Source organism: Ambystoma mexicanum, chromosome 6q (genome assembly GCF_040938575.1).
Source record: "Ambystoma mexicanum isolate Mex_15411 chromosome 6q, UKY_AmexF1_1, whole genome shotgun sequence".
Classification (NCBI taxonomy): Eukaryota; Metazoa; Chordata; class Amphibia; order Caudata; family Ambystomatidae; genus Ambystoma; species Ambystoma mexicanum.
The window spans coordinates 155,316,344-155,343,099 of NC_090937.1; the positions used below are offsets into that span (position 1 = coordinate 155,316,344).

Here is a 26,756-nt window from a genome sequence, read left to right on the forward strand (position 1 = left end):
CAAAGGCTGGTATGACCGTGAGGAGAGACAAATGTAAGATTGCGGTAGAGAAAGTGTAGTATCTTGGACATGAAATCGATGAGTTGGGTGTGAGACCGAAAAGGTGTTTGGTGGAAGCAGTGAAAGAAACTCCTGTGCCGACTGACAAAGACCAGGTGAAGGCCTTTTTAGGTCTTGCTGAGTATTACCATAGATTTGTAAAAGATTTTGCTATGGTGTCGGCTCCCATAAGAATGATACTCAAAAAAGGATTGAGGTTTGAGAGGTCTCCAGAGTGTGGTACGGCTTTTGAAAGTATCAAGGAAGCAATTAGTAAGGCACCGTCTATTGGAAGGTTTAATCCCATGGACAAGACAATTCTGATTGTAGATGCTAGTTTGATGGGGTTGGGGGCAACGTTGGTACAATTGGAAAGGAGAATAGGGAGAGAGTCATCGCCTTTGCTTCAAGAGCATTGAGAGGGGCGGCGTCCAAATATTCAGTGATGGAGAGAGAGACACTAGCCATGTTCTGGGCCGTTATGCACTTTAAATTTTTCTCGTGGGGCAGACGATTTGTAGTTCGCTCTGATCATAAGCCATTAGTGCAGTTGTTTGAGTGGGAGATGGGCTCTGGGTTCACCCAGGATAAGCAGGTGGGGCTTGGGTCTTCAAGGGTATAATTTTGACCTGATTTATTTTGCCTGGGAAGAAAAATGTTGTAGCAGATTGTCTTTCTAGGATGCCTTTAAGTAAAACTGAGATTGTGGAGGATGAGACAGTGGAGGAATCGGTGGTAGCTGAAATGAATGAGGCAGTTGCTCAAGAGAAGTGGTTTCAAGAGCTAGATTCTGATGAAGAGCTCAAATTAATTAAAGAGTGGACTGTGAAGGGATGGCCCCATAAGAATAGTTTGGATAGGAGATTTGACATATGATGGGAAGCCAAGGAGGAGCTGAACATACATGAGAACAGACTGAGGAGTGGACGATGTGTGGTTCCTCCAGAGTCAATCGGGCAGAGTCTAATGGAGCTGGCCCATGAGGGTCACCCAGGAGAAGGGGCGATGAAGAGGAAACCCCGCCAAAATTTCTTGTGGCCGCGCATTGACAAAATGGCAGAAAGGTGGGTGAAGGACTGCATGGAGTGTCAAATGAGTGACAAAACGAAAGTGACAAGGGAAACTCTGTTAGTTCCTAATACAGTGCCAGAGCAGCCGTGGTCTAAAGTTGCTGTGGATATCATAGGACCCATAATGGGTTTGGGAGATGGTTTGAGGTTTTTGTTGGTTGATTTTCACACGAAATGGATTGAATGGGAAGCGGTAAGGGAGGTCACGACCAGAGAACTCATTGCATTTTTAGAGAAGATTTTCTTTAGAGAGGGTGTGCCCACTGAGCTTGTTTCAGATAATGGGGTTCAGTTTGTCTCATTAGCAATGAAGACGTTTCTCAGTAGTTATGGTATTAGGCATGCCAAGGCGGCACTGTACCACCCCAGGGCCAATGGACTGGTGGAGAGAGTTAACCGTTTTTGAAAGAGGGTTTTCAGTTGGCTATGAGAGTGAAACAGCCGTGGAGAGAGATGTTGAAATTCATGACATGGAATTATGTGACCACACCGCACTCGGTGACTAGGATTTCACCTTTTGTATCCCTCAAAGGTAGGGAGCCAGGGAAAAAACTGTGTCCGGGATGGTTGGGAATGGCCAAAGTGGTTCAAGTGGACAGAGAACAAATTATGAAATAAATCAAGGAGAGCCAGGACAAGAATAAGCTTAGTTTTGATTCTCGTGAGAAGGTGAAGGATCGCGAGTGGAAAGTGGGAGAGTTGGTGTATGTCAAGAATCCGAGATTGGTCAACAAATGTTTGGACAGCAAGTACATAGGTCTTTGCAGAATTTCTGCGGTTAGGAAAGGGGTAGTCATCCCGGAAGGAGGAGAAGTCTAGTCGAAAGGGAAGATTGCTAGAGCACATGGGGTGAGAGGTGGTGTGGAGGCAGGAGGCCAGGACAACGAAGAGGCAGGAGGCCAGGACAACGAAGAGGCAGGAGGCCCGGACAACGAAGGTGTGGTAAGGAGGGAGGAGGATGTGTGTGTTCAAAACAGTTTGGGTTGTTTTCAGAGGTCCAGATCTAAGCCTGTCTGGATGAAAGACTGTATCCTGAATTTATTGTAAGTTATTTTATCTCTGCGTATCCCATGCTCAGGTGTTGATTGTAGGATTATATTTTCTCAGTTGTGGTTGTTTCCTCTCATATATGATTTTGATTTGCTTGTTCTTCATCACTATCTATAGTTGACTATATTTTGTTTCCTTAAGGAGCGAGCTATGGAGTGATTTTGTATTTCGGAACGCGGTGTCACGCGAGCCATGTTCTTTGTTTACTTTCATGGGAGCTTGGTTCACGTGACACGAGCATCCGTTAGCGGAGAAGCTGTGGGAGGACTTGCCTGCGGGCCCGCACCAATAAACTTAAAACTTAAGAAGTACCCACTGTGTCGGCTCATCTTTACACTATTCTGCCCCAATCAAGCTCTTTTGTTAACGGATTGTGTGTGGAAATCCTGAAGAACAGTTTCAAAACAGCTAGAATGTTTCCCAACGCAAAAGCAAGAGCCCCACTGTAAAATGTGTTAAGATTATCTCAAACAAAACAGTTAGAAGCTGTTCCATGCTATTTAAATACCAAAGGGGGGAGGGGCGGATTTCCTTACAATCCCTTTACAGGTATGTGTCGCAGGTGGGATCCGAACACGGCCCACAGGCCTCCCATGACCTAGTAAATGCACTTAACCACTACACCAATGTGGTTCTTTTAACACCGCGAATGCTGCGGTAGAATGTGTCCTTTGTGTTCCTTCCTCACTGACGTTTATTTTATGGGAATGGATGCCACTGGCTGGAGTACAGCAGAAAGGGCCTTGTGACCTGTGTCTCAGAGAGACTGGGAAGGAAAGGGGAGGGGCAGGGCACAGGGGCCTGCTCGCCGTTTGTCCGCTTGGCGACCTTTAAATCCGCCTCTGCTGCTCTCCTTAAACATCCGTGAAGACCTGCTCTCCAACCTTGATTCCAACACCCCCTGTGTCCTCATCTCACTTGATCTCTCTTCTGCCTTTGACACGGTCAACCATGCCATCCTGCCCAACTATCTCTGTGATAACCTGGGTATCACCGATCAGGCCCTGGCTTGGCTGACTTGTTTCCTCTCCGATTGACCCTCTCAGATCCAACTTGAGTTCTTCCTCTGCTCTATCTCTACCTGTGGTGTTCCCCAGGGGTCTATCCTCTCTCCCTGGCTGTTCAACAATTACCTGGCACTACTTGCCCCCCGCATTGCCGCCCTCTGCCCCAACTTTCAGTGTTATGCGGATGACACTCAATTCATTTTTAGGCTCCCTGCCGCCACTTCTCCTTCTCTCATCTGACTGTCTGCTATCCAGGAGTGGTGTGCCTTCAATGATCTCTGCCTTAATGCCAGTAAGACCGAGATTCTCCTAATCTGCACACCTGTTCCTTCCTTTCCTGTCACTCTCTGGCTGGCCTCTCTTGGCCCTCTTCCTGCTCCCAACTGTGAGGCTAAAAACCTTGAGGTCCTCTTCGACTCAACACTCTCCTTCTTTCCTCACATCTCTGTCTCGAAGAAGTCATACTACCAGCTGCACCGCCTCAGAGGTATTCTTCCTTTCCGCTCCTTCCCCTAGAAGCTCACTGTCTCCAGAACTCTGGTTCTCTCTAGGCTGGACTACTGCAACAGCCTCTTTCTAAATCCCCTGCCTCTACTCTCCGCCCTCTGCAACTCATCCAAAACAGGTCTGTGAGACTTGTGCTTGGCCTCAAGCCCAGGGATCGTATGTCTCCAGGACTGAAATCTCTCCACTGGCGGCGAGGATTACGTTTAAAACCCTCTGCGTTGTCCACAAGACCTTCTGGGGCCTCAATACCTTCAACTCTCTCTTCCTAAATATCTTCCTTCTCAAGCTCTTCGCTCATCGGCCTCCAACTCCCTCAGGGTCAGTCGCTTCTCCAAGCAACGAGTTGGTGGTAGATCTTTCTTCTGCTGGGGCCCTCACTCTGGAACAGCCTCCCTGCCTCTCTAAAACTTGAGGAGAACCATCTCCAGTTCCGGAAGCACCTCAAGACCTTACTCTTTGCTTCTGCTTTTTTTTTTCCTCTCCCCTGCTGATCTGCTGGCTGAAACGGAAACTGCACTGGTCACCTGGCTACCCTCTGATCTCGTGCCCAGGTCCCCTCCCCCAGCCAGTTTCCTTGTTCTCTTGCGCCCTGCTACCCTAGGGTCTGGTGCGCACAATAAATAAATAAACAAACAAACAAACAAACACCTGCACTGTCTCCCCGGGCAACCATTACACGCGGGACTGTTCTTTATCCCTACAGCCCCCTCCCAGCATGTCAGCACTTACCCTTGCGCTTGCCATCAGCTGGCCACACTTTTTATTTATTCTGTCGATGTATTTTACTGTTTATCCTATGCACTGCACTGCCCCCTGCCCCCTGCAATGTCTCCTCCCGCCCCCTCCTGCCCCGCTGCACTTGCAGAATCTCAATTTCACCTGGCCTAGTAAGATCATTGTCCGTCTTCCCTCTGTTCCCCCCCCTTGCCTCGTCGCTCCTATAAACACTTGTGTATAGGCGCGTTATAAATGCCATATCATATCATACTCTGCTTAGACCGTCCACCCATAGAGGAACACCCAAATCCAACCCACTAAGTGGACAGACACCCTCAGAGGGCATTCAGCCTTTGTAACATAAGAGGATAAAACTCAAAGCTATCCAAACGCAAGGCCTGACAGGTCGGCTACTGCCCCTGTAAACTCAATAACCAAACCCACTACCAAGGACACAAAATGCCCCGAAGCAGAATTGGACGCCACCAAAGGCTTTTGGAACAAGGACCAATCCCAACGGATCCACACCCTCACCGGCCTCCAGTAGATGCTGTCGCGAATACAGAAAGCACCCCAGCAAACAAAACGCCCATCAGAAAAAACACCAAAAGCGAAAAATCCCTATACCTTGCACCGAACCTCGCAACAACTGCAGAACTTCAATACTTCACTGACTCGTCCAGATAAGCTATGAACCTTCTGGAACACGACAAAACAAGAGAAGACCCAAGAAGGGAAAGGTACGATACCAACACCCTTACTCCATATATCACTAGAAAAGAAGGGTACTGCCAACAACCGCACCAAAACACGAATGATGATGCTGTATAATTCATCAACCCAATGATCAATCTAAAAGACCGACTTAATGACGAAACGGCCTCCACGAAAGGACAACCAATCAATGACAACACAACCACTCCAGCGGAACATCCACAAAACAAATCCATAAACCAACCTAACCACAATAAAAAGATCCACTGCAATCTAATCAACGCTAGGCCATTGTCCAAACATGCCACCGATAACTACGATCTCCTGTGCGACGGAGGTAGTTGCATCCAATTCATAACTGAAACATTGCTAGATGACAACTACAAAATTACACTGCATAACTGCCTCCCTGACGACTTCAAGTGCGCACAAGCAAACGGGAAAAACAAAAGAGGAGGAGGCCTGGCAATAGCTTACAAAGAACACCTGAAAATTAAAATAGAAGACCCTTTAAGCATCAAACTGCGAATCCCTCATCGTTCGCCTATCGACCAACCCCAAAACAAACCTCCAATTAATTCTGATATACAGACACCGATTTACAATGCAACCATTGTGGACGCCTTCACAAAAGCAATCGCCAGCCTAGCGATCGAACAAGAACACCTGATAATCCTTGGTGACGTCAACATCTAGTTTGACAAACTACAATCTCCCAAAAATCGCTAGACAATCAACTGAAGACAATGAAACTGCATCAACTAGTCAAAGGAGCAACCCATGCAGCGGGACATACAGTAGACGGAAACTTTGCCACCAATAACCTCATCACCACGGCACCACCAATTCAGATCCTCTGGAGCAATCGCCTCATCATCCGCTTCATGATCGCACTGGCTACACCAACAATCGAACAACCAGACAATCTGCCAAAAATGAAAAGAAACTGGAGTACCATCAAAAATAGCAATCTAACTGAACCACTGGAAATCAACAAACCACTGGCAACAACTATGGATGAAGCTGACCTTGACAGAAAAACATAACTACTTCACAAATGGATAACCACAATAGATGAGATCTCCAAGGAAAAACCTTTTACACTATCGTGCAAAAGAGCGACAGCAAATGGTTTACCTCGTTACTCGGTGCCATGAAAAGGAAAAACAGAAAACTTGAATAGAGGAATAAAAACGACCGGCCGAAGAAATTTCAATTCCAACAACAAATCCACTTGTACAAAAAGGAAATCCAAAAGGCCATAAAGAAATACTTAACACTCTCCAAAACGCTCAATACACATAAATAACTGTTTAAAATCATATACAATATAAAAAACTCCCTTGGCTGCAACACTGATACGTTCACTGAAACTATGCCTTGCAGACGATTTCAAAAACAAAATCAGCGCCATCCAATAGATCATACAAAGCAGACCAAGCAACCTCAACATGCAACTCACCCACCCATCTGAGGACAGCCAGAACAAATTTCAAAGCTTCCCTCAAATATTAGCAGAGACATTTGTCAAGCTGGTAAACAATATCAACAAAGCAGGATCCACATGTATCCCTGCCCCCCCCAGACATACACAAATCAATCCTCCCACAGAAACCTTTTCAACCAATCAATTTCAATAAGGAAAGTGCCACAATCTTTCAAATCAGCATACATCAAACTGTTCCTCAAGGACACATCTGGCAACGTGGAGGACCTCACAAACTCCAGACCCATCTCAAACATCCCGTACCCAGCAAAACTACTTGAAACCTATATGTATAGAATAACACAAGAATTCATAGAAGAACACCTACTGCTTGACCAGGCACAAGTAGGCTTCAGACCAACGAGAGGAATGGAAGCAGCACTGCTTTCAATCTGGGACGATATAAAGGCAAATGCCGACTCAGACAAAAGCACAGCTCTAATACTTCTGGATCTCTCCACAGCATTTGACAGTCAACCCTGACATCCTTATTGAGACATTGTAAGAAATGGGAATCACAGACCTAGCCTTACTATGAATTAAATCCTTCCTAACAAACAGAACAGAAACCGTATGGGTCAAACCTTTCAAATCCACCTCAAGAGAATCCACCTGTGGAGTACCACAAGGATCATCCTTTTCCCCATTGCTTTTTAACATATACCTGGCACCACTAATCAAGCTCATTAAAAGACATGGCCTCATATGCTACAACTACTGACCACACCCTAATAATCTACAAAATACAAAACACACAGGAAGAAAACACAGCATTGGAGAGCTGCCTCCAAGAAATCTACAGCTGGATGAACTCAAACAACCTCAAACTCAACCCAGGCAAAACGGAAATAATTATCAGATCCAAAAGCGGAGAGAATAATCACTACATCCCATTGCTGACAGAACTTGGTACGCCACCAGCTCCATCGACGATAGTAAAGAACTTGGGAGTTTTGATGAACAACAAACTAATGCTAGAGCCACAAGTAAACGCTATAATCAAGAAATGCTTCTTCCTCCTATGCGCAGTAAAAATAATCCTACCATTCCTCTCCTTTGCCCACAAAACACTCCCCATCATCACTCTCATCATGTACTGAGTAGACTACGCCAGCAGCCTATACTAGGAATGGCAGAACAATTCTTAAAAATGAAACAACTCCAACGCATCCAAAATGCTGCGGCCAGACTCCTGCTCAAACTTCCACGAAGAGAACACATTACACCAGCACTGAATACCCTACACTAGCTACTAATTAAACAGCAAATAAAGTTCAAAACAATGTCCAATGTGCATAACGCACAGAGCTACCCACGGCCAAGGAGCAGAGTTCCTAAAGAGAAAATCAACATCTATTACCGAACAAGACCACTCGGATCAAGCAAAGAAATCCGTCTTGAACCAAAACCATACAAAAAAGAAAATTTGTAGGATCATCTTTCTCTCACCTGGAATGAGCTACCAAAAAACATACATAACACAAGAGGTCATTTTCAATTCAGAAAACTACTCAAGAGTTGGCTCTTTGCCCTAGAACCTGAAGGAACCAACTAGGAAACATATACACAATGGGAAACGGGAATCCCTGAGAGGGATCCCGTCCTCCCTGATTTCGTATCTTAACTTCCAAATCAGAGGGGGAGGGGATGCCATTACCACATATCACTAAACCAAAGAGGAAACCTAGGTAGGTCAGGATCCCATTTGGGAATAAGCAAGGTGGCACTGAAAGGGGAAAGGGAGGACATCTTGGAACCTCAGTCCACAGACGAAACCTAAGCAGGAAAGGACCACCGAAACAGAATTGGTCAGGAAGGGAGCAGAGTATTGTAAACAGTACATCGCCAACCAGGGTGGGGGAACCTGCTTTCTCCAACCAGGTACACACACAACTAAACTAGCACAGAGGAAAACTGCCACCCCTTCATACCTGCCAACTAGACGGACAAACTACAATACCAATCTTGCAGGAAAACCATAGATTTGGAACAAAGAAACGCAAAGACTCATAAAAAAAAAACACTAACCCCAACTAGAAAACCTAAACTTTACCCATACTTCTCCCCACAGCAACCCGCATATACTTCACCACAACAGACAAACTCATAACCTTTATCAACAGCAAATGGGAAATCTCGCGGACCCGAAAACCGCACTCCAGCTCAGCACACGGTGAAAACCGAACTGAAACTGCCAACAGAACATCACAGCTCTCGCTCCCCTACTCCCAACTACACCTTACTAACCACCCAACTCCTCCTTTTTCAGATCCGCCAGAGCGCCTGGAGACCACTTCCGGTGATGACGGTGCACGGTACAAATACCTTTAACATAACATCCACAAGGCTTTCTGTGACACCCCTCTGCATCCAACTCTACCTCCCTAAATACCTGCCTGCTAGAGCCCTTCGGTCTTCTAGCTCCAACTGTCTGCAGATCAGATGCTTCTCTAAGCAGAGAGTGGGGGGTAGATCTCTCTCCTCCGCAGGAGCCTTCCTCTGCAATGGATTCCCAGCCTCCCTCAGGCTTGAGCCTGATCTCCTTCAGTTCTTGAAGCTCCTCAAGACCCTCATTTTCTCTTTTTCCTTCCCTCTCCCCAGCTAACACCCCTGTCTGCCGCTGTGACTGGCTGCCTGGTTCCTTCCTAGTTCTACAGGGCACCAACCCCCCCCCCCTGCCCAGTCCACTCCCATTCCTCGCACTTAGCATGTGGACCCTCACCCCCTGCAATCCCCGGCACTTGCCCTCCTGGTCTCCCCTTAGCACTTCCCTAGCCTCTGTGCCTCCCCACCCCTTTGCGCCCCCCTTTTTACATGCACTCTCTCCTCTTTACCCTGCACTTACCTTCCCACCGTAGCACTTTGTATTTCGCGCAGACTGGCAGGCCCCCCATTGCTCTTCTTGTTACTGCACTTGCACAATTCAAATGTCACAAGGAATAGTAGGACCTTTATTGTAATCTTTCTCCCTTGTTCACCCCCCCTTTTTTTGTCATGTGGCGCCTTGAAAAACCATTTGTTGTATAGGTGCATTACAAATATCCAATAAATAAAACAAAATATAATTTACCCTTGAAATGTTTAACATTTGAGCAAATGTGGAAAAGACATTGATGAATAAGGCCAAATAATGGTGGTTGCTTTAAGTCGTACAGTCTTAGTTTACCAGGTTTTCCAAAAATACAAGTAGTGGCCATTGACCACACTAACTCGATGGATTGTATAGATTTAATTGGATTGCCTGTGGAAGATTGGCATGGAGAAGGGACTGCTTATGAGCACTGCTCGTTCCTTAGTAAAGTATTACTTGGAAGCTGCTGGTGTGCAGCATTCTAGACCCTCAGTGCTTCATAATGAATCACAGCAATTGGGTAATTGTCCCTTTTTGTTTATTACTGCCAAGTGTTGACACACACTATTTGCTACTTAAATACATATTTTCACTTGTTCATGCATACCTTGCAGAGAAATGTGAGTTTGAATACATGTCTCGTCTGATGTTTAAACTGTTATTTTTTCACAGCTCAGATTCAGAAATCATTGGATATGCACTGGACACGCTATACAATGTAATTTCTAATGACATGGAAGAGCAAGGTAAGACTATTTCTTTCCTGTTTTGTAGAGGGGCTGTAATCTCACCATACGTCAATGTTTTGAACGTCTTGCACTCGCATTGATGTGTCTAAAGTGTTACACCCATGCTATAGCTCTCAATGGAGACACAAGCAGAATGGTCGTGCCTTAGGCAATTTCAGCATATGCCATTGAGTGTAATACGCAAACTCAGAAATGTGTGTGTATATAGAATAAAGGGTTATTACCAATCTCGTGCAAAATGCACATGTTGAAGTTAATCCATATATTCTCAAACAATGTTAACCTTCTTTTGTTAGTGTTTTAATGGAGGCTGCAGCTACTGGCAACTAGGCAAATCCACCATGCAACTATTCTCAGGATGCCTCCAGCTAGTTTGTTCTTAGTGTATTCTCTTTGTGTCTTACTAGTTTGTATTGGTTGACCCACCGGCAATCATTCTCCAGACAGATCCTTCTCCCTTTGCCTCCCAAGCATGTGTCTCACAATACACAATGGGATCCCACCCATGCATTATGGCCCCCTCCCTCTGCGGTTTGCCATCAGGCGATTGGAACAACTTCTGCACCAGCACATTCCAAGCTGACGCTCTGTTACACCCTTCTAACATTCCACTTTGTAGCACCCCATGCCATACTGCCGACTCTGCTATGGCCCAGAGCCTCGGGTCATTACACCAACATTCTATCTGTGGGCACTTTGGATACCTCCAGGCCATGGTTATCCTTCTTTTTGCCAACATGAATGCCAGGTCCAACATCCTGGTCTTTGGTTTGGCCCCTTTTGGTCTCAGAAATAGTCTGAGTAGGCATGCTTCGGTGACCCTCCCCCTCCCCCCCCTAAATCTTTTAACCCCCCTTTGTCAACCTCTACCTCACCACCCACCAAAATCGCAATATTACTGTGCACTCCCGAAACATGTGTGGCATGCCACTCCCTTCACCTCGCATCTCGGGGACCCTCCATCCAATGTGCCTGAAAATGGTGCAATCAGGTTCAGTGTCGCGTATGCACTATTTAGTACATATAACTGTGTCAGCTTAAATCTAGCATTCCTAGACACCTTCTTTGGATATAGTACTATACATGCCCATTCTTGTTCATCGAAGCTCCTACCCAAGTTCTCCTCCCATTTCGACTTGACGCTCAAAGCCCCCGACTGCCAACCTGAAAGTCTCTAATATAGCCTACAATTCTTGTGTTGACCCTCTGACATGTCATAAAACAACCCAAGTGTGTCGTCCTCTTCCATCGCATCCGGGAACCCTGGCCACCAGATCCTGGCTTGGCGAGTCAGCCTTGTGTACGTTGGTAAGTGCCCTATGCACCCCTGCTTCCTCCAACAGCTTGAAACTCCAGAAGCCTCCCCATCAGTTAATATGTCCCCCCGCACCCTTGGACGTCCACCCCTTTGACTTCCCACTGATCTCTAATGATCCTGTGGTCGCTCTCATCTCCTCCATAATTGGCCGCCAGTGGTATATACTGAGAGTAAGGTTCTCCGAGGCCCAGCAACTGCTTGGTCCTGTTACAGATCATCCTATCCAACTGTACGATATGTGGCGTGTCAGGGAGTCCCTGGTCTTCCACCCAGCGTATCTCTTTAAGCAATTCAAACTAATTATGTTTTGTGTCACGAATCCCATGCTATTGTCACTGCTCCCATGGGGGAAGCCCCTTCCCGTGAGGCCAGGGAGGTGAGGCCGCTACCCAATGGTCCATCTGGGGGTGCTACTCAGCAGGTGGATCTCAAGGGGAGGGAAGCCCTCCATGGGATCAGTGACGACCACCTTGGGAGAACGTGGTATTCACCCCCTCCTTTTCTGTCGTCTTTCCTCTCAGTCCCCCAGTGCGCCCTCACCCCCCAACTTCATTCATACAAATCATACAGGGATGATGAAGAGTGAGGCTTACCTAGGAGGAGCACATACAATCATTTACACAAGGAAGATTGGGCAAGGAGGCAAACGCCCACTGCGGAACCAGCATACATGGTACAACCTATTAGGGGCCGCCCCGGTGATAAAAAGCAAGGAAGGACAGTAACTGGAGGAGCAAGCAACCACACTCTGGTTCCGCGGCGAGAGACATGAGGAGAAGAGAATGAGGAGGGACGAGTGTCCCCAGTAGCTCCATGGAGCAGGGACCTGTCAGGTGACTGGGAAAGAGGAAACCCGACCGGCGAAGCCAAAACAAGAAGGCACGCAGCAGAGGACGTGAGAGAGAGAGAGCCTACTGCTGCAGAGCTGCTGAGGACAGGACTCTGAATGCGGAAGAAGTACGGAATCCCTGTTGTACTCCCAGGACAGACCGGATACCGCAACATTTCCCAAAGGTAGGGAAAAGGTTGGCTGGCTGATGGGAAACTGGTGGGTTGGGGGGCGAGCAGATAATTTAGAGACGGGTACCAATATCTGAGAAACAAAGGGATAGCAAAATAACAAACTTTATGAAATAAACATTGTGGATCAGTACCTGACAGGAGAGTACACCAAGTCTGTTCAATTGGACATTAAGTGAAGCTGGGCCGGAGGGCCCACAAAAGCAGTACACCAGGGTCTAGGACCCATGCGAAGCTGGACGCACCCCGCAAAACCAGCTTACAGCGATCAAGGACCCAGGCAAGTCCCAAGAAGCACACAGTCAAGGGTCTGGGGTACAGAGCAAGTCTGGGAGATCCCAAGATAATATAAAGGGGTCTGGGACCTACACAAAAGAGAAACAAGCTACAGAAAAAGTGGGGGAGATCCCGAGACAGCCCAGAGGGTTCTGGGACCCACATAAGGGACAAAGGGAGATACAAGAAGCTAAAGCACGGGGTTGAGGACCCATTGTCAAAAGAAACATTTTCTGGAATTCTAAAATCTACAGTCAAGTCTGGCAGGATAGTGAATCAGACTTGACGCTGCATTTGGAGAAAGAAATAGGGAAGAGACTCCCATCCACCCTCCATATATTTGAAAAAAACGATGTATTGGCGTTGGCAGGACAGTAAACCAGAGTTGATGTTAGGGAAAGAGTCTTCCCCCCTTTTCCCCCTGGTACTTGGGAACTGTGTTCTTTTTGTTTGTAATAACCAGTGTGAGAATCCAGAGGGTGTTCTCACTCCTAAAATCCCTGAATCCACTTGTCAGGTGGCCAGGGAAAAGGCCATTGCTCTTGAATCCTGACCCTGGGGGTGGAGAAGCGATGGAGGATCACCTGGTTGGAGGGTCCTCTGAGTTTGGAAGTTGGGTGCCCTTAGGCGGGACATGGTACACCCCTTTTCCCTAATTGTGACCAACCTGAACCTTGCCCAATCTTTATGGGATATTGTAGGACCTCTCCCATCGTTTCCCCACGTTTAACATCTGAAAGTGCTGGGACCAGGAAGAGGAGACTAAAGAGTAATGAACACTACACCTTTTCACCACTTATGTACTGAGACGAGGAAGATGCCTGTAAAGTATGGTGAGAGTCAGGCATGTCTTCCTATACGGGGTCAGGCAACAGGAAGAGAAATCCGGGGAGGAGAAATCAGGGGACCATTTGCGCGTGGAGGCAGCCATGGTGGGACCTGAATTGTGAGCAGGACGTCCGCAGGTAGTTCCGAGATGTTGCAGCCTCTGAGGCGAAGTCGGAGCAGCTGGGAGCTGGTAATGAGCATCAGACTGTAAGAGGACTCTGTTGGCGTCTGTCCCGAGGCAACCGAGTTGCCGGCGCCCAGATAAGTGACATGCGAGCGGGGCTCGCTGAGGTCGAGGCGCCAACCTGGGAAGTCGAGAGGAGCATCAAGAGCCGCCGGAAGAAGACTCCACAAACCGGTGAGTGCTGGGGAAACGTCACTTGTAAACAGGGGCACTCTGGGCAGGCTGCTTACCACAAATGGAACTCCATATCAATTAAGGCTTCAAAGCAAAACAAGATCCATATTAAATGCCAAACTGAATTTACGTTTACAAATAGCGCTAAGCTGCACATTTTGAATATCAAACTGAATGAAAGCTAAAAACTGCATTAATACAATCTGGCACTTGCCTTCTTGGCCCCCCTACCCGCACTTGCTCCTCCCCTCCCCTTGGGCACCCCACTCCTGCTCTTCTCCCTCCCACCCCTCTGAACTTGACACCTTGTCTTGCACGGTAGGATTGTCACAAGGCCAATATAACCAGTTTGTTATATGTTCTTTCCTATGTCCCCCCTTTGTCTTCCCCACCTCCCCTCCAACTTGTCTTTTGGTGCCTGGAAAAACGTGTGTATAGGCGCCATACAAATGTCCAATAAAAATAAATATATAAATATATATTGAATCCCGAACGAAGTGGAAGTTTTTAAACCGCATAATACCACACATATTGAAAGCTGAGCTGAATGAAGACATAGTGATAAATCAAGCAGGTTGAATACTGAATTGGCTGAAAATACTAAAGTTACACCTACATTGAATATTTATGAACTTTATAAGCAAAACCAAGAATCAATACAGATTAAAAAGAGAATATTCATACGAGAGAAAACTATGGGAAAGCAATACATGTGGAGGAGTGCAACCAAAGGTGGGCATGAACAGAATCACCATCAAATAAACTTTATAAAAAAATTCAGTGTGGCAAGGCCAACGACTGGCAAAAAGAGTGCGGCAAAAAAGCACAGAGGCCAACAAGGAGAATGCACGGGAGTATGTCTTTTCACACAGGGGCGAGTGCAGAGAAATCTTTGTGAGCTGAAGAGCAAAAGGGACCTGGTTGCGGGACCTGTGATGGATGGACGGTGTGGTCTGACAACTGCACCTAGACCAGCGTGGCCTACATTGTGAAAGATGGACCCTGCAAAATCTACCAAGAAGGAACACAAGTGAGCTGGTAATGCAAACCAGAAGGAAAATCGGGTGGATCCAGAGTTTAGTTGAACTTTTAAAGAGTTAATCATCCCTTGACTGCAACGTTGAAGTCTTGGGGAAGGAAACCCTGAGGCTTGATGAACTAGAACTACTGTTTGAGCACAGGGACTCAGGACCTCTTTTGTTTGAACTGTATTTCTTTAACTTTGGGGAAGGGAGCCCTAAGAAACTTGTGGAACTATTTGAACTTGAACAAGGTAAATCGTAAAGACGTTTCTGTGGAACTTTCTTGAACTTGGGGAAGGGAAGCTGAAGATAATTTGGGAGCTGGAAGAAGCTTAGTACTTTGTGTTGATCACCATTTCTTTGATTGATCTCCCTACACACTGTTTAGTTTTAGTTGATAGGGCAAGCATAGGTTTTGGAAAGACAGGCTTTCAGACAAGTTCGGAAAGATAGTGCGGGAGTTAGGCCACCAAAAAAGGTCAAATCTTACGCTCCTCTTAATGATCTGTTAGCGGTGGCGGCCGACATGCATGGAGCTGAAAGCTCACAGATCACAACTGTCCCCTTAGTTGGCAAGACAGGTCCTGTAAACCAGTCTGATGAACTTACACAAGGGGCACTTGATCTCAGAAGGCAGGAAATTAGACATGCGGTTGATGAATATATGAGTAAACAGCCGTTCCAGAAAGCTCTAAATTTTTGTAAATCTAAAGGTACAACAGACATTATAAAAACAGCGCTCCCTCACGCAATTCCGACAAAATCATCTTCAGCGGCTAGCATTCCCTTAAAGCATGCAAACACTGAATATAATTCTCCATCTATTGCTATTGGCACTAATGTGCCTATTTCGACCCCAACGTTACCTTTACGGGCCGACTTTTATCATTCTCATTGCTCTTGTTTAACCCAACAACAGAAAAAACAAACAACTTGGAGTCCATCCTCCACTCCACACCTCCAGAACAGTCTACCATCTCACGTTCCCTGTCTACCAAAAACTGTTGAGGAACTGGATGCGAGGACTGGACATGAAGGTGGTACGGTTTCTCTACCACCCCAACTTCTTCAAATACTTCAATTGGCGCTGCAGAAAGCCAATTAAGTCTCGAATCAGGTAGCCCCACCTCTTGTTGATGCCGCACCTCATCCAAACATTGCGAAAAAACAATTGCAATCAAACATTAAAAGACCCGCCTTATACTCTTTAACCATAGCTTGCAGACCTTCTCCGAGTGTTCAATATGATCTGAATCGCAGGTCAATACTAACAATCTTCGCAGAAATCCCTGCACTAGAAGATATTAATTCGGTTGATTTACAGCTAGTGGAATTTGATAATGAGCATTCACTCTCTTCAGTGAAACTATGGATCAATTCACGGGTCGTCTTAAATACAATCTGGCTTGCCAAAAGACAACTTTATGATTTAGGTTTGATCATTGAAGTAAACTCATCGATCATACCTTTACCAGAAGTTGTACCAAAATCAGCTATAGCTGAGATTAAGTGTGGCACATCAAAAAACTCTGAATCAAATATAAAGGACTCAACCAAATCGCCCTGTACATGTAATAGAGAGTCTCACATGCACTAACTATGCCATCCCAAATCAAAAACATTATTGGTCACCTTAGCCAGTTGGAATACGAGAGGACATCATCATCTCATTAACAATCCAGATTTGGCCATTGCGAATGCCGACATAATTATGATGCAGGAAACATGGCTTGTGGATCTCCCAATCTGGGATAACTACGATCTATATCTTAATCCCGCTCTTAAGAAAAAATTGGCAAGACCAACCTCAGGCCTGCTTATCGCCATTAAACAACTTCCCTCATTTTCATCTGAACATTGGCTCTCGCCCAGCCGTTTTCTACAAGCCGTGAAGCTCAAAGCTGGTGGTTCCAGCTATGTTCTAATTAACATGTACTGGAACCCGATAGGAATATCCGATCATGCTTTCATGAAAGATTTAAATCATTTATTGGATTTAATCTGTGTTGATAAACCGGTGCCGCATGTCATTCTGGCTGGTGACCTTAATTTACATTGTTTAGAACCTTTCTACGACAAATCTAGATCGGCTCTATGGTTGCACCTTGTTGATTCTCGAAGTCTGCAAATGTTAAATGGTACTTTTGCTGATGACATTCCCCCTCACCCCACATGGCATAGAGGTACATCCACGGCAGTAATTGATTATATATATATATATGTCAATAAGAACCTAATTAATAATGTGACTAAATTTAAAGTCATAGACACTAACTTAAGCGATCACAATATTCTATTTGTTAATTGGACTATATCAGACATCGTGGAAAGTCCAAATTCGCAATGCGCAGCTGGCCTTCTTTCCATCAACCCAGGCTGCAATAGATTAAGATGGTCTGCAACGTCCTTACAACGGTTTAATCAATTTTATGCAATGGAATTACTCGAATCCAGTGGGGTGAAAACAAAACATGTTGACTATCGCAACTTGATGCAATTGTTTCAACGCAAAGTATCAGATGAGGCAAAGCCAAAATCAGTACATTTGCATGTGTTCAACAAAGAAATTCAATCTGCAAAACAGTTATACAGATCCTGCAAAAGGCAGATTCTTAAATCAGCATCAGAACAAAAGAATGGCCTATTGCTAAAGTTAAAAACTAAACATAGTAACTGGATGCGAAGCATGAAAGCCACTCTATATCAAAATGATAGTGCTTGTATGCTAAGGAATCTTGCTGGGAAAAACACTGCCCAAATATGGGCAACTATTAATCAGAGTTCAACAGGACACCAAATTGCTTTACAATGTAATAATGTCCCACATCAAGCTTGGGTTACACATTTCACGCAACTGTACGAGCTCCCACAAATTTCATCTAATGATTTAGCTTCTGTGGAAGTTTGATAAAGAGGACATCTCATACTTCATAAAGAAAGCTACCACCTCTAGGGCTCCAGGACCCGATGGCTTGTCCAACTTTGCTTTGAAACAACACCCAGATATTTGGACTGACATTTTGTGGAACATGTTCAACAACATTATTCAGACTCAAACAATGCCAGAAACCTGGACCCACTCCATAATCTTACCAGTATTCAAGAAAGGTGACAGAACTCATCCCGCTAGTTATAGGCCCATAGCACTGCTGGATGCACCCAGCAAAATTTTCAACCGCATCGTACTTGGAGATCTTAATGCCTGGGCCACCAATCACCAAAGAAGGGATCCTTTCCAGGCAGGATTTGTTTCTGGTTTGGGCACTACCCCGAACATAGTCGCCTTGAACATGATAAGATCGCACTGCTTTACACTGAACCAACCCTTCTATTTGGCATGCATAGACTTTCGGGTTGCATTCGACTCTATTGACCGCAATCTTTTGTATAAAAAACTACTGCGATATGAATGTCCACCTTCACTTCTTACAATAATTAAACTTCTTCATACTAACACCACTCTACAAGTTAGATTGACAACAGAAGGGTTGCTATCTGTGCCTATTCACACAGCTCAAGGCCTTAAGCAGGGTTGCATCCTGGCCTCGTTTCTTTTCAACCAGTTTATTTTAGATCTTGGTGAGTCCTTTTCTGTCATACTAACAGATGCACCAAAACTGGGACAACAACTCATCCCATGGATGCTATATGCAGATGATTTAGTTCTTTTATCAACAACTCCACGAGGCTTGCAAAATCTACTCGATACCCTATCCACCTACTCTTTAAACAACAATCTTACCATTAATTTGGAAAAAACACAAGTAGTGACCTGTTTGACAAATGCAAAAGCAGCCGGTAAAAGAACATTTAAGTGGCATTTGCAAAACTTTGAATTGCAGAATGTTTCTGAATATAAGTACTTAGGCATTTCAATTTATAACAAAATCTCAGAAAAATCATATATAGATTCTTTGTCATACAAGCTTCAAACATTAAAATCACCGGCAACTATCCTAATGTCCAAATTCGGTAAATTCTCTATTCATCATGTTATGTCATTCTACCAAGCAAAAGTGGTTCCTATAGTATTGTATGGTGCTGAAACTAAACTAATACATAGCTCATCAGTATGGGACATGCTCGAGTCTAAATTTTGGAAAGCATTGCTAAAACTTCCTAACTGTACCCCATTGCCACTCATAAGGTATGAACTTGGTTTGATTACACTTCATGTACAATTAATATGGAAAATGTGTTCATTCCTACGCAAATGTCTCTTAGGTCTTGAACATCGTAATATCTTGAGTCCTGTTGCATACTACTTTGTGAATTCTAACCATCTTTTTCCACGCACTTGGAGAAACTGCGTATTGAATGCCCTATCTGATGCTTCTATACCTTTACTTGTCCTTTTGACAAACCCAAACCGAGCTAAACTAAAATTGTATCAAAAAGATTGGATATGCACCAGGGACAAATGTTGCACTTACAAGGACTTTGGCACTCAGCTATTTGGTCATAAAAGATTCAGAGTAATGTCTGATTACTTACTGAAATTTCAATCACCTTATATAAGGCAACAATATCTGCGTTTCAGGTTTAACCTATATCCGACAATGGAAATCATGGCCAGGAGGGGCTTGGTCACTGATGATTTAAATCATTGTCGTTTCTGCCATGACAGAATGTGTCGTGAGACATTGAAACACTTAATAGTAGTTTGCCCAGCTTTAGATGTGACAAGAAAGAAACTTTTCAGTAAGCAACTGCGAACATATGTACCTATGACTGTTGATGAAATCTGGCACAGAATCTTTTCAAGCAATAAGCTGGGACTTAGAATTGCAATTGTACAATTTTTGGATATAGTGTTGTTGGGAGAAACTGAAATTCATTATAAACCTACTTAAATGAGACTTGAATACAGAACCCTGTGAATTGTTACGAATATTGAAATATGCAACTGCTCTAAAAGCTAGGGAAAAATGTTTTATTTGCAATTTGAATTGTACTATGTATATTGTGCATTGCAAATTGTTCTCAATTGTTCTTAAATAATCGTTATATTGTTATATTTGAAAGGTTGATTTATCAACCAACCAAATAAAAAAAATAAATAAAAAAAAAAGACAGGCTTTTAAGTTGGACTCTGACTCAGACTTTACTTAGTAGTTTTGTTCAGGTAGGGAAATCCCACCTTAGTATAGGGCAAGTTAAGCCTTCAACCATCCTGACATTTAAGTTATTAAATATTGTTTGAGCTTAAGTCTGTTGTCTGTGTCTTACTTCATGGTGCCTTCACAAAGAAGAGGGGGCACAATTCCCTGTTAAATCCTGTTTTTGTATACCTGTGGAGGAGCAGCCAACGTCAAGAAGTTGAAGAACCTTTAGTTGTGTTTTTTTCCACCAAGAACTGAACATTTCTGGATCTGTAGCCAGAATGAGAGGAGCCCCCATCTGGATCAAGAATAACCTGTTTTTCCTTAGTCTAGAGTGTAAGGGACGGAAATAGATTTGGACACAGGGTGGTGGACATTTTACTTTACTGGACACCCTGACAGAGTCCTTAGTATTTTTGTTGAGGTAGGGCAACCCCTCATAGAAATAGGGCAAGATAAGTTTTCCTTTTCTTTTACTTTATGAATAAGTCTTTGCCAACAAACAACATAACACCACTATGTCAGACTCATACTTTTGCACCCTTACACATGACTGGGGACCTTAAGCTAGTAACCTGGAACGTCCTGGGGCCAAATAACTATATAAAAAGAATCAGGGTAATGACTTACTTACGTAGGAACAAAATAGACATGGCACTCTTGCAGAAAACCCATCTGACCCAAGAGAAACAAGCTGTACTGACTAGGAAATGGAGCGGGACCACAATAGGCTCACCTTACTTGGCGTATGCTAGGGGGGGGTGTTAATTTGGATAGTGCCCACAGTCCCTTTCCGTGCGCTTATGACTATCAATGACAAGGAGGGCAGAATGGTCTTAGTTAAGGGTTTTTTAAAAAAAGGAAGCATGCATCAACACCTATGCCCCAAATCATGATGCTTTAACATTTTTCCATTCAATGTATGCCAGAGTGGGCCCAGTCAGGAATAGCGCCATCATATGGGGAGGCGACTTCAACTGCAGTCATGTGTGCTATGGTAGATGCAGGGCGATACTGTAAGGGCTCTAGTTGATGCTGGAGCGTCTGCTCTTGTGCGCGCTGCTGTATTGCTCGCCCAGAGTGCACGGACAGTCATTAATCACCAGCGCAATTGCAGAGCCAATACTTTAAACGCAGGTAGACGACGCAATGACTTACACCCACACACACGCTTAGAGAATAATGAGCACTTATACGGCTATTTATTCAAAGCTTGGAAGCAACAAGTGATAACACAGAAATAAATCACAGAAAAGACAGAGAATTTAAAAGAAAATACATCACCGTGGGCGTAACTGAATCCCTCATCTCGCCAGAAGCGGCTGGAAGACTCCGATAACAGCCAGGCCGAGAGCACAACAGCCCACAGGTATGCCGGACAAAGGCCTCCTCCTTCTGACTGAGGTCTTTATACTTGTCCCGTCTGACCGTTGAGGGTTTCCGCATATATGCACTCCTCAAAAAGGGGTGGTCATTTCTCGAACCTTCTGGCAACGCACTTGCGCATTGATGGGCAACCATTGGTTGCCAGCTGGGTCAACCGACAGTAACCTCAAGGAGCAAAGCGCTTCCCTCCTCTAAGAACAAGTGCCACGGAAAACAGTCCCATAACTCATAACAAGACATAACAAAGCCAGCTTTCCCAGCAGAATGTCCTTGACTGCATACCAGGTTTGGAAAGCATGTTTTCTTCAGCAAAGTAAATTTCAGCTCTCAGCAAAATGAGTACAGCTTTTCACTGAGGCATGAAGTAAATATCCATTATGGCTCTGAGTGCCCCCAGAATACACTGCGCACCAGTGCCATATTTTAGCTCAAGCATAACAGCTGCCTAGCTGCTTGCTGGCCGTCTAGCTTTTGTCATGTAGGTACGATATGAAACTGTGCAAACAAACCCCTTACCCCCAACTGTTGCCCAGCTATTTGTGACTTGCTCAGCCATTCCTGTTTCTCACTCCTGCACCGTCTAGTCAGATTCCCGGTGTTGGTTGTGCAGAGTGTGTATACGTAACTGTTAGTATGTCAAAAGTGAAATGGCTGTGGGCGGAAGACGCGCCTGTCTGCCGCTCCTCCCTGTCGTTCTTGCTTCTTGCGTTATCCATGCGTCGAAGTGTGTGTCTTTAGTTTATTTAATGTCCCGGTTTCTGGGTCCGTTGTACCGTTGGTAATGCCATCTGGCGTTGCTGCCGCAGTGTCTCATAGGTTATCGCATTTCCCTGCCAGTGGACCTTCTGGGTGAAGGCAGTTGTGTTCTTCCGTGTGGTCTGGACGTTATTCCGGCATTGGTGACAGGCATTCAGTATCCATCCATTTATCCATTCATGTATGTGTGTCCTCAGGGGTTTTGAAGAAGAGGGCACAGCCCTTGTATATGATTTTCAATCGTGCTTGGTATAGCAGCATATATTTAAGGTTTGTTTGAGTCTCTTTTTTACTGAGGTAAAGTGCATTCTACTTTTCTGCACCTGCAAGGTGTCATCTGGATATGCAGTGAATTTTTGCTGATGCTCTTGTTATCCTGGCTCCAGTCCTTAAGTGCTTCAGTATTTTTTCTCTATCCATGTAGTTTAATATTTTCGCTGTACTCCTACGTCCCGCCCCCTTTCCTCTACACTTGTGGTACATTCCGTCCTTCGGGACGGGACCGGAGCACTTTTGGCAAAAAGCATCAACAATTACATTTTTGTCCTTTTATGTTTACGCGGGGTACCGCACGTGGCCGTAACCCTGCCCTCATGAGCTACGCCCTGCACATCACCCTCCCGTCCTTTTCTCTGCACGGTCGGCAGTAGCCGCTCTAGCAACACTGGGAATTTTTATTTTTATTCCCTTTGTCCTTCCTTCCTGCTCCGATTCCTCGGTCATCTAGTCCTTCTACTATGCCGGAGTGTCTGGAATTCGTGTCCTGTTCTTCCTGCGAACATTGTTTCAGAGGGCGAATCCCCACGATCTTTGTGGAGTGTCTAGGCCCGAAGCATCGCTGAGATTTGTGCTTTTACTGCGACTTCCTCTTCATCTGGGCACTCCGTCGTCTTCTTCGGTGAGAGGAAGTATTTCAGCGCCACCTCCACTTAAATTTCAATTCCTCGTTCTGGCTTTCAAATCTCTCCATGACCTCACTCCCCCCGATCTCTCTTCTCTCGTCTCATTTTTCTCTCCCTCCCGTTCTCTCTGCTCGGCTGACCTCTACTTACTCACTGTACCCCCGCCCCCATGTGCTTCCTCACGCTTTCGTTCCTTTCAGCTCTTGGTCCCCCTACATTGGAACTCCTTACGGCTCTCTATACGCTCCATCCCCACCTACTCCTCCTTCTGCACCTCCTTGAAAGCCCTTCTCCACTCCCCCCGACTTTCCTTCCCTACCATTTCTCCTCCCCAGCTCCCCTATCCCCTTCATATCCCCCTTTCTACCCTCCCTTCCTTCTCACACCCACTTGAATTTGAATCAGATATTTGAAAATCATTCCTTCCTCCCTTGACCACCTCCTCTCCCCTCCTCCTTCCCCTCCCCCTCATCTATGTAAATTGTTCTGCATACTGTCTCACTGAGTTTTTTCACGATTGTATATATGCTTCTTTCATTATTGTACCTTGTTATGTTGTAAAGCGCTGCATATTAAAGCGTTATATAAACCTAGTAAACATAAACATTTCCAGCTTTTCATAAGAAATGCCCAGTAATTTCTTTACCTTTCAGGGCTCCCCGGGGTCTTCTAGGTCCAGGAGGGGCTTGTGTAGCTCTGACACCAGGGGTTCCCCTGAGGTGCCCCAGGGGCCTAATAGGCGTACCGGAGTGTTCTCTGAGGGTTCCTGCAGCGGTCCTGCCAGTACCAGACATCGCTTCGAGGTTCACCATTTAGGTGCTAAGGTTAAGCCCAGCTCGCCTGTGGCTCTGGATACCAGGGTTCGCCCTGAGATCCCCTTTTCTGGATCTTTCTGTACCGAGTCACGGCTCGAGGCCCCTCTTGAAGGAGCTTTTTGTACCTGGTTAAAACCTGAGGTTCCTCTTGTTGAGGCTAAGGTCTGCAGCAAGAGATCCGAAAGACCCTCTTTTGAAGGTCTTGTCGGTGAGGTATATTCCGCAACCGTCCCACGCTCGGGGTCGTGGTGGTAGCGGTTCTGTCGAGTGGGCAACGAGGGCAGTCACGGACCATTATTCCTGTTCTTCCGGCTCTGAGAAGGTTCCTCTATCAGAGGCTAAGTTTGGGGCTGTTTCTAAGGTGTCCAGTAAACATCCAAGTCCACCCGGTACCGGCTCTGCCGAGTATCCTTGTAAGGCTAAAGTGTTACTTAAGTCCCTGACTCTCCTAAGGAGACAGTTGCCTCATCTCCACATGTGACTCCGTTCTCTTCAGGTGTGGACAACATGGCGGCCCAACCGGCGTGGTCCACGGTGGCCATTTTGGATACCTCCCTTACACCTATGTTCACAACATGTGGTGCTGGGAGTATTCCTTTTGGGCTCAGCAGCCTTTTCCACGCCACGTGGACAATAAAAACCTGTTCCGCCCTTCTTTCGACTGCCGTGCGCGAGCTCCGCTGCCTGATACTCTCACGCTCCCTCCTGCTTCCGCTCCACTGATCTATGTGGACCCGGCCAGTGGTGGACCCTCCTGGCAACCATCCTCTTTGCTTTCAATGGGGGGGGGGGAATGCCTCTTTGCGAGCTGCCTCTTCCAACGCGTAAGCCCTCGGCTGAGGATGAGTTTTTTGGGAAGTGTCAGATGCTCAGGCATTCTGTCCCTATGAGGACTTATTTCAAGTGTCTGTTAAGAGAAATGTATCCTGAGCCTCCTGTTCCACCCCCGGCACCGGCTGTTCTGATTCAAGTTCTGGTGGTGACACTCCCTCCGCTGCTTCCTTCTGGACCACCTCCATCTCTTCCTCCTCTGTTTTGTTGTCTCTTATAGAGCAGACAGCGGTGGACAGGGGCAATACTTAAAAACCTGAAGGGGTAGGCGTGGGGGTGGCCCCACCGAAAGCAGCAGAGGCAAGGTGGTCGGTTTTTCTCTGGGCTATCAGCCTCCTCTACAGGGACAGGTAGTCTCCCTCCCGACAAATTCCGACCGGTGGGAGGACGAATCTCGTCTCATCTGGAGGCTTGGCAGACAATCACCGAAGACCGGTGGGTTTGTCCATCGCTTAAGTGGGCTTTCGATTGCCCTTTCCCCTACCCCACCCTTCTAACCTCCTTTCCAGCAGATCAGGACACCTTCCCCCAGAGCCAAGGTACAGGAACTTGTAGACCTCAGAGCGGTGGAACCTGTTCCCGTCAGGGAGCAAGGGGGAGCTATTACTCATGTCTGTTTCACAGTGCCGATACCCAACCTGGCTGGCCTGCGCACTATTCTCGATCTTTCCCAGTTCAGTCTATCTCTTCATCATGAGAAATTGAAGATGATCACCCCCTGCCAAATAAATTCCTCTCGTCGGAAGGACGATTGGCTCAGTGTGGTGGACCTCCAGGATGCGTACATGCACGTTGTGATTTGGACCCCCCCATGGGAAATATCTGCGGTTCTCCGTGGGAACAAAACACTTTCAGATTAGAGTACACCTTTTGGTCTCAGCTCAGCGAGATGCACCAGAGACTCCTCTGAGGGTCCCGCAGCGGGTCTTCTGAAACCGGATCTTCAGAGGTTCCCCGTTTGGGGCTAAGGTTGAGCCCATTTCTGCTGTGGCTCTGGATACCAGGGTACGCCCTGAGGCTTCTGCATCTGGAGCTTACTCTACCGAGTCTTGGCTCGAGGCCCCTCTCGAGGTGGCTATATGGAAAGGGGTTAAACCTGAGGTTCCCCTTCTTGGGGCTAAATCGGACACCAACAGAATTGAGGGCTGTAAGGTATACCTACAGCTGTGGTGATACCAGTTCTGTCGAGGGGGGCAAAAGAATGGACACACACCATAGGCCTTCCAGTACCGGCTCTGCCGAGGATCCTCCACTAGAGGCTAATTCTGGGGCAGTGTCTAACGTGTTGAATAAAAACCCTAGATCTGCCGTGGTTCTTTGTTTAAAGGCGTAGATGGCACGCAAGGCACCAGACTCCCCTGAGGAGACTATTGCCTCACTTGCTCCTGTGATGCAGTTCACCCAAGGTGTTGTCAAAATGGTGGCCCAACCTCTGCTGACCACGGCGGCCATTTTGAATACCTCCATTGCAGCAACAGTGTCGTTCGTGTTCGCACGGACAATTCGGTTGCAATGTTTTACATCAACAAGCAGGGTGGCACAAAGTCTCCTCTCCTTGTAGATCTTGCCATACAAATTTGGACTGGGCCATCCAGTGCATTGTTTGGCTCCAGGCTGTACACATCCTAGCTCACCTCAATGTGGCCCCAGATGCACTCAGTAGCCAGTCGGCATCTGTTATGAGTGGGAGATGATTCAGCAATGTCCTCGCCAACATTTTCCATCAATACGACACTCCAGAGGTGGACCTCCTTTGCAACTTCTTTAAACAAGAAACTGCCTCTTAATGCGTCCAGGGGCGGGTTTAGAGCGTCTTCCCTGGGAGAAGCCCTCGAGATCCCGTGGGACAACATGTAAGCTTATGTTTTCTCTTCATTGCCTCTTATCCATCGGTCACTCTGTAAGCTCAGAGGCACATCGAACTGCACTCTCCTGTTCAAGGCTCCTTGGTG

At 46.0% G+C, this 26,756-nt stretch overlaps 1 protein-coding gene across 2 annotated transcripts in view; it reads left to right on the forward strand.

The window, feature by feature from the left end:
* Positions 1 to 26,756, forward strand: part of USO1 (USO1 vesicle transport factor) — a 1,608,467-nt gene that overhangs the window by 288,874 nt on the left and 1,292,837 nt on the right. For both annotated transcript variants that reach the window (XM_069630579.1, XM_069630578.1), the window contains exon 4: positions 10,114 to 10,187. In XM_069630579.1, the coding sequence (XP_069486680.1) occupies positions 10,114 to 10,187 (74 nt within the window). The remainder of the gene's footprint in view (positions 1 to 10,113; positions 10,188 to 26,756) is intronic.